At 34.1% G+C, this 8,856-nt stretch overlaps 1 protein-coding gene across 2 annotated transcripts; it reads right to left on the bottom strand.

The window, feature by feature from the left end:
* Window positions 1-2,741: 2,741 nt before the first annotated feature.
* Window positions 2,742-8,023, bottom strand: LOC112790144 (ATPase 8, plasma membrane-type). 2 transcript variants are annotated; one of them, XM_072232713.1, is made up of 14 exons: window positions 7,749-8,023; window positions 7,414-7,632; window positions 7,186-7,323; window positions 6,788-7,102; window positions 6,373-6,699; window positions 6,178-6,297; window positions 5,343-5,465; window positions 5,129-5,209; window positions 4,740-5,049; window positions 4,130-4,644; window positions 3,865-4,038; window positions 3,496-3,678; window positions 3,184-3,359; window positions 2,742-3,075 (listed from the first exon to the last, which is right to left on the bottom strand). In XM_072232713.1, exons 1-14 carry the CDS (start codon window positions 7,797-7,799, stop codon window positions 2,979-2,981), a joined length of 2,829 nt encoding a protein of 942 aa, XP_072088814.1. In that variant the 5' UTR covers window positions 7,800-8,023; the 3' UTR covers window positions 2,742-2,978. The 2 variants fall into 2 exon arrangements, with proteins under 2 accessions (XP_072088814.1, XP_072088815.1); XM_072232714.1 differs by lacking the exon at window positions 5,129-5,209.
* Window positions 8,024-8,856: the final 833 nt, after the last annotated feature.

The raw sequence follows: 8,856 nt of genomic DNA, 5'->3' as shown, positions 1-8,856 counted from the left end.
CAAATCTCATTTAATATTCTTAATTATCATACTATTATTATATTTTTGGTGCTAGCAAAAAATATAATAATATTCTATCTGAATTAATATAATTATTTATTTGATCAAATCTAAATAATAATTAAATAATTCTATAGCAAAGATTAGAACACTCGTTAGTGTGTGACCCCATAGGTTCAATACTAAGCGGGTAGTAAATTAGTCATACTAAATTTACTAATCAAGGTTGGCGTCTAGCAACACTCCTCAACGACGCGATAGTATGAAGTAATATATTTTTACTAAGAACCTTAGAAGAACAAAGTATAATTCCTTCCATCTTTTCAACTCTTGGTTAACCCTTAGAGTATGGCTTAATTGTCAAACTCTAACATGTTACCATTATTATAATGAACTGTGAATGACTTAAGAAACTCATTTCTTCATTCATTCAATTCCTTTGGCCAAGGTTTCATTCATCTCAGTCATTATAATCATAGAGCTCAAACTCTTTACCGAGAGTTGACGGATTCCTTATTGACTAATCATTAATTCTACAAGTATTTAAATCATACCCAATGTCCATTCAACTAGCACCCTATGGTATTAGGTGTCCGGAATCAAAGTATAATAAATACATTGTTAATTACTATGACAGTCGCAGGTCAAAGGAAACTCTATTACTATGTTCATCTTGAGAATATTCTATTGACAAATATGCGGTAATTGTAACCATTAGAAATTCTCAAAGTGAGTCAATTCAATGGTCATATTCATATATGCACTATTTATATATATAATTTAATAAATGAGATTTATTAATCTTCATCCAATGAAGACCATTATATATATATTGATCTTTCCGGATTATTAATGTCCTTTTTAATAATCCTATGACCAAGAACAATTTAGATTAAATTATAAAAGATTTATCTCTCAATATTGTGATCACTATCACAATGATAAATCTCTAAATTTAATCAAGGATGTTATTATATTAACATTTTAATATAATAATAATAACAAATTATTTGATACGTGATTGATTAGATTGTGGTCATACTACTTATTCTCAACATGGTCACCGTTTGGACTTGTGATGATCTTGGACCAATTATTTTCTTTTTTTTTCTTGTTAGATTGCTTATTTTCATTACCACTCATCATATAATATGAGTATTTTGTTTGAATTAATATTGGGCCAGATATAATATAGACTTATTTTTCATACTTCTTGAGCCAAATGTAATTAATTTATTTTCTGCACACTCAACACAACAAACCACACAAACAATTTTACTATTAATTCAATTTATAATGTTTTAGTCATTATATTTAGTTTTTTAAACTTAATAATTTGGATTTGCCTTTTTTTATTTCATTTTGTTTCTTGCTAGGTTCTCATTTAATTATATGGTTGTACCATATTTATCATTATAAAATTATTAATTATATCTTTATTAGTAAGAAGAATAACGTAGATCAACTAGTTTTGCTGGACTGTGGGTGCGGTTTTGGCTCTGTAATGTGTATTTTAGAGGTTGTTTTTGAAATTTTTGCTTCTATCCTTTGGAAGGAAATGAAGCAGTTATGGTTTTGCATGATGGAGTTTCAATGTTTGAGAACGAGGAGTCGCCAAGGGAGGTGGTGGTGGTGAGAATAAAAAAAAAAGATACTTTTGTTATTTAAAAAATTAATATTTAAAAAAATAATTTTAATTTTAAATGAAACTTCGAAGAAGATTTCAAATAAAAAATGGCTAAAAACGATTTAGATTTTTAGGCTAAAATATAGAGACCAAAATGGTATTTATCCTTTAAAATTATTTTGGTAGTTTATTGTACACTTCGTTAATTTCACACTAACGCAAAGTGCAATTCCTCAAACCTTTTATTGCAACCTCGAAGTATTTAGGTGGGAAAAGCAAAGTAGGTAGATTTGCATCACTCTAATCGGGTCGAACTTAGGTGGTGGCGAAGAGGGGCACCTGTCATCCTGTCCTCCCAAATATTTGAAAAATAAAAATTGACATATATATATGCACATATTTAATCTTTTGTTATATCATGTTTGTCTCCAAAATAAAACTTAAAATTATTTTTTTTTTAATTTTATGTTAAAAATTTATTTGTTAAACTCAACATATATTAATAATAATTTTTTTAAATTTGATCTAGTAAAAAAAATTAAAAATAAATTAATTAATTAACTCAATAAAAAGCAATAAATAATGATAATTAATTTCACAACACTAACTAATTAATTAATAATCAAATTGAAACTTTATTTTTAATTAAATATAACTTTAATTCTTTGTGATATTTTTTAAATGTTAGTTTAGAGTAAAAATATATTACCTATATATTAATATATTAATATCTTTCATTATAGTGATCTTTTTTATACTAATTATTTTGATTAAAAATTTTATTTATACTGTGAATACTATAACAAATGGAGTTCACAACTAATTAGAAAATAATAATTAGTTAAATAATAATTTAAAAAAATATATAAAAAGATAACATTTAATCCTGTTAAAAATAAAGATAAAACAATTATAAATCATCTTTCTATTATTTTAGATTAATATATTTTTTGTGAACTAATTAATTTATTGGAAATTTAATATATGTATGTATGTATCAATGTTTATTTCTAATTTTTTTTCAATACATATAGATAGTTTTAATTTCAAATTATGAATAGATAAGCACGTGAAGAAACAAGAGCAAATAGATAAAATTTAACGAGATAAAAAATGTTCAAAAGTAGATTCGACATAATTTATGAGAAGAAAAAAATCTATCTCAAGTTTTTTGGGTCAATTTCAAGTACAATATGTTAACTTCGTAGTCAGAGAAGGAGGAGAAAGTTAAACACAACATAATATTTTTAGGCTCTGCCTCCGATTACATCGATCATGAATTAGTCTAAGTTAGCATCTTTTACATATATAAAATTGGCGCTCATATTTTTCATCCCTTTGAATGTTTTTTCTAAACTGTGTAATGTTGTTGAATGGTGTCAATGTCAAGACCCTTTAGCTTCACAACCGATTCAACGTGTCCCTTGAGTGTGTGGAGCTCTTTTAGCCTGCCGAATTTCGTTGAAAACATAACACCGAATCAGAGCTATATTTCTGTGTTTTCTAGTGATTACAAGAATCATTTGGTGAAGTAAGTGGAGAGCAGAGCAATTCACCTAGAAGCCTCAGCACGTCTCTTGGCTTGCTCGGCTAGTTCAGCCGATTGCTCGCGGTGGTGGCTGCCGTGCTTTGAGGATTCGTTAACATGAAGACCGTGCATTGTGCGCTGATCCTTTGCCCATTGAGCTTCCCTCTCACCCTTTCCATAGTCCTTCTTGGTGGTGAATGCAGTCTACATCAATATACATAACAGTATTGGTGGTGAGCAATGCATTTCATATTTGAGAGCAAAGAAAATAATAATAATAATAATAAATAAAGAGGCTTTTAACATTGCATATTGTTTATTGAATCAGTTGTTCCCTTACCTTGTTGTTGAGCATGTTGTCCCAGGCACTACCTGAGAGTCCCATGCGGATAATGAACTTAAGGATGTCAAGAGGGATGTAAGTAACAATGCTGTAGAGCCAGATGACTCCAGCCCATTCCCACCCAACTCCATGGATCTTGGCAAAGTCCCAGTGTGCGTACACAGCGATGAGAGTTGCCACCTAGGTTGTGCAATTAATGAATAGAATTAAAACCAGGAAGACTTATTAACTTTCACATATCACACATTCCTCCATCATTGGATTGAATGTAAGAGGAAAGGAGAGCGTGTGTGTGTGTGTTCGGTGTATCAAACAAATGAGTACTCGCTTTTTCTTCTAGAAGGTGTTGAGTTGAAATTAACTAACCAATTGTGCAGCAAGGAAGGCTCCAACAAGCATGAAACCAGGGCGTTCACAATAAGACCAGCCCCTTGACCTTGTTACAAAGATCAATGCCTGGCTGATAATACTCACTTGAAGGTACAGAGCAGAGTTAAGCTGCTCCTCACTTGTTGATATGTCGGAGACACCAAAATGCTTCTGAAATCACAACAGAAAGCATTGTTATACTGTCATAATTTTAAAACGGTTGGTGTTTCATATGGCTAGAGAAATGTTGGTAGTCACATACAGAGAATAAAGTAGTGTCATGGATGATATAGAAAAAGCATGCACTGGTGACTGCCATGTATGTTCCCAGAACAACACCGGTGGCAAAGATTTCGTTGAGCTTCCATGAGTCAGGAACTGGAGATGGCTTCACTCTGTCCTTGGAGATGGTCATGATGGTTCCATCATTTAAAATTGCAATGACTAGAACCATGAAAGGTGAGAAGTCGAACTTCCAGATGAGAGCAACGAGGAGGAACCCAAGCACAATACGGATTGTGATGGAAACAGCGTAGATTGTGTAGTTCTTCATCCTCTGGAAGATGGCTCTGCTTGTCAACACAGCACTGATGATCACACTGAGTCCAGGCTCAGTCAGAACAATGTCAGAAGCACTCCTGGCGGCGTCAGTTGCATCGGCCACTGCGATACCAATGTCGGCCTTCTTCAGTGCTGGTGCATCGTTAACACCATCTCCGGTCATTCCAACGATGTGTTTTCTATCCTGCAACCTCTTTACAATCTCGTACTTGTGCTCTGCATACCACATACCAAACCGTTTTGTTGGCATCATTCCACTAATTTTATTTTACTCTTTTCATCTTCGAAATAAATTAGAATAATGTGATTACCAGGAAAGACTCCAGCAAACCCATCAGCCATCTCAATCAGTTCATCGACTGGGATGGTTGCAATGGCCTCGTCCTTGCTGCCGCCAAGGAGGGAGGAAGAAGGGTACATGTTAGTGCCCATTCCAAGCCTGCGACCGGTTTCTTTACCAATGGCAAGTTGGTCACCAGTGATCATCTTAACATTGACGCCGAGGTCGAGAGCGCGGCGAATGGTTTCAGCACTGTCATGCCTTGGAGGGTCAAAGAGAGGCAAGAGACCCAAGAACTCCCATGCTTCACCTGCACTCTCCTTGGTCTTTTCTGAAACAGTCTGCCAAGAAATTCCACAACAAAATATAATGAATATTTATTTGCTAGAAAAATGTTGGTTCGCTCTCTATCACTCTCACCTGGCGAGCAACACCCAATGAACGAAGACCGCGATCAGCAAACTGATCGATGATGGTGTGAGCCTTTTTCAAAACCTCTCCCTTGAGGTCACAAAGTTCAATGATCTGATGAATTTGTAAGATAGTTAGTCATCAGTTTTTGTTTTTTCTTTTAAGAAGGAAATATGCGGATAACTTTGTATTAATGCATTTTCATTGGAAAAAATTGCCTTACTTGTTCAGGGGCGCCCTTGCTGCTTCTATGCCAGTTGCCGTTGCTGTCAATGAAGGTAATGGCAGTGCGCTTGTCCACAGGATTAAAGGGCAAGAAGTGCACCTCAGTGATTCCTGCTCTTGCCTGAGATGTCATAATAAAAACAAACCCAAGTTAACAAAGTTGTACCACTTTGCATATATATCTCATGAACACAAACATTCTGCGTAGTTAGCAGAGTGTTTTAACATTTTTAGGAAATGAGGAAATCTCATAGTCATTAAAACAGGATCAATCGGGTTAATCGGGAACCGCTACCAAATCGATCTAATGCAAGATAAAATCCTATTGTCAGATAACCGGTCAAAATCTAAAAAACCAAAAAAATCGTTAAATCGATTTTAAAATAATAAAACACAAAAATATATTTTGAATATATATTTTATGGTGGCTACTGCAATGAAGATTTAATGATTGTCATTATGTGAAGATATATCATTATAGGGTTTGATTTTATTTGAAGTAAAAATGTTACTTTTATTTAAAGTATTGCAAAATAAATAAGTTACACTTTTTAAACAAGGATATCATGAGAAGATGTTTTTGGCATTTTTATGGAGTAGTTGCCATATTTTATATATAAATATATTATTTTATTATATCTGTTTTAATCTCGATTAAATTCTAAATTTTTAAACTTTTAGTTTCCCTTATTTAATGACCAATTCGATTTCCATAATCTTGAAAATTCTAGCCTAAAAACCTTGTGTTGGAATTTCTTTCGATCTAAGATTCCTAAAAAAGTGAAACCATTATGCAAATCACATGCCACCAAAAATAAGTTGAAGCATAGTACCTCTTTTGGATCGCTCAACATTCCAACAATGGATGCATCAATGGCGTCCTGGTTTTCAACCCTAGAAGCCCTGGCAGCATATAGGACAACGGTGTTGACGTCCATGCCAGAGGGAAACACCTGCATATGATATCATAGTTTACAAGTTTAGAACTTTAGAAGTAATTTTTGTTGATATGATAGTTTGGTACTAACCTCAATCAATTGCTTGTCGACGGTAAGCTTGTTAAGGGTGAGAGTTCCAGTCTTATCACTGCAAAGGACATCCATTCCTGCCATTTCCTCAATAGCTGTCATCCTCTTGGTGATGGCACCTTGTTGAGACAAACGGTGGGACCCAATAGCCATGGTCACAGACAAGACTGTGGGCATGGCAATGGGGATTCCTCCGATGAGAAGCACCAACAAGTTGTCAATACCATCTCTGTATGCCCTATGCTGGATTGGGTACATGACAACGATCTCAACAAGCATTCCCACAGCAATTGAGCAAATGCAGAAGTTACCAATGGCTGTCAACACCTAATCAATACAACACAATCATAATAGAGAGGTGAGAAGCGACCTCGTGAAAAATCACATAAATTCAAATGTGAAGAAAATTTTGTACCTTTTGGAAGTGACCAACATTGTTGGTGCTGTCTACAAGGTGTGCAGCCTTGCCAAAAAAGGTGTGGACGCCGGTGGCAATGACGACAGCTTCAATCTCACCTTGCTTGCAGGTGGAACCAGAGAAGACCTCCTCACCAGGGTGCCTTGTGACTGGCAAGGACTCACCAGTCAGAGCAGCTTGGTCAATCTTGAGGGGATCTCCCTCCAAGAGACGAGCATCTGCTGGGACTATATCTCCCAGCTTGATGCTGATCACGTCTCCTGGGACCAATATTTCTGCCTCTTGTTCGCTCCATTTTCCATCTCTCAGCACCTATATATAAATTTTGTTTTGTAAGGAATTGAAAATTTTATCATGATAAGGAATTGTATGAGCAGAAATTATTGTTATGTTACCTTGGTCTTGGGTGCAAGCCCAGCCATCAAAGCGGCTGCGGCATTACCTGCGTTGTTTTCCTCAATGAAACTGATGGTGGAGTTAATGATAAGCAGCACCGTAATACCAGTGAAATCTTGCCAATCCGGTGGTTTGCCCTGTTACAGTGAAAAGTATGCGTGTTAAATCACAATGAATTTATATATGAAATGTGAGAATAATTGATTCAATTAATCAGTTATATTTACCCCTCCATTGGCCAATACAATGGCCATAATAGCAGCTGCTTCCATAACCCATGATAATGGATTCCACATAAAACCCAAGAACTTGAGTATCTTGCTCTCCTTTTTCTCCTCTAGCTTGTTGGGTCCAAAAATACTGAGCCTTTTCTGTCCTTCTTCGGATGATAGACCTTCTCGGTTACATTTTAGTGCCTTAAAGACCTCATCGACGGGAATGTTTTCCTATGCGCATAAAACAAAATCAACGTAACTATTATGAAACAACTTGTCATCATTGCATGAAAGGCCAGGAAGAAATATTTTGAACTAATATTACTAAATACATAATTATTACTTACAAGATCAACATTCTCATTTTTGAGGTCTTCAAATGTAATATCAGAAGCCATGGTGAAAGAAAGAAAAAACTCAAATTAAAAGATGAGTTTTTCTTTTCTTTTTTATTTTTTTATTTTTTTAAAAAGATTTTTCTCCTTCTATAACCTATGTATCTCCCTCTCCCCCATAAACAAGTAAAAGGAAAGAGAAGAGGAAGAAACTAGAGGGAAAAAGAAAAAAAAAAGAAAAGGTACTGACTTATAAGCTAAACTAAATGGAGGCGACAACCACAGGGCATGTCCACCCTTTATTTTATAGCATATGGATGTTGGATATGCAATACATAAATATGCGATTCACCGGAATTCTATAATTGTTGACCACTTGAATGCCCGTTCGTGTTTGTCGGAATTGCTTGGTCATGTCTTGCTTTGCTTGGGTGGCTCACCAAATTAAACTCCCCGCTAATTATAGTTAGGGCCTTGATTATTACACCCAATGTCACCAGTACTCACCAGGTTGTAAAGAAACTAAACCAAGAACGGATTTTATACTCCCACACTAGTTTAAAACTAACCTATGATGCACGGACACCGACACGAATATGGGAGATGATACAGGATACGCCGATACGCAAATTTAAAATTTTATAAGATATAAGGACACGTATACATATAAAATATAAAGTATTTTTTAGATAAATTATAATAATATTTTAATATTTTATTGATATTAAAATATAAATTAATTATTTTAATTATTTTTAATGTCTTATTTTAATTATATCAAATATTTAAAATATTTTTTGTTTTAATAAATAATAATATATACTATATCTAAATTTATTTTAAGAATATATGTTAAGAATAAGATTGGACACGCTGACACGTGATGGTATTTAAGTGTGTCTAAGCATGTTTGGAGAAAAAAATTTTATTTTTTATTAAGACACGGTTAGACACAACAGACACACATATCGGACGAATGTCGGTAAGTGTCATATCTAAAATGTGTCCAATATTCGAACACGACAATTCAACAAAATATCCGTGCTTCATAGAGAGTAGCATAGTTCAACATTCAATTTATTTTTCTGAAAAAAATAAATAAGGGATCATGTGCATTATA

This window comes from Arachis hypogaea, chromosome 3, assembly GCF_003086295.3.
Source record: "Arachis hypogaea cultivar Tifrunner chromosome 3, arahy.Tifrunner.gnm2.J5K5, whole genome shotgun sequence".
NCBI lineage: Eukaryota > Viridiplantae > Streptophyta > Magnoliopsida > Fabales > Fabaceae > Arachis > Arachis hypogaea.
The sequence above is the reverse complement of the archived record's forward strand: the minus strand, read 5'-3'. Positions and strand labels throughout refer to the sequence as shown.

What these genes read in the sequence shown, in the direction of transcription:
- LOC112790144 (XM_072232713.1), bottom strand. Translation starts at nt 7,799, where the DNA reads ATGGCTTCTGATATTACATTTGAAGACCTCAAAAATGAGAATGTTGAT. An exon ending in ATGTTGGTCACTTCCAAAAG is followed by an intron (nt 6,700 to 6,787) that starts GTACAAAATTTT and finishes TGTATTGATTAG; the next exon opens with GTGTTGACAGCCATTGGTAA. An exon ending in ATGACACTACTTTATTCTCT is followed by an intron (nt 4,039 to 4,129) that starts GTATGTGACTAC and finishes TTGTGATTTCAG; the next exon opens with AAGCATTTTGGTGTCTCCGA.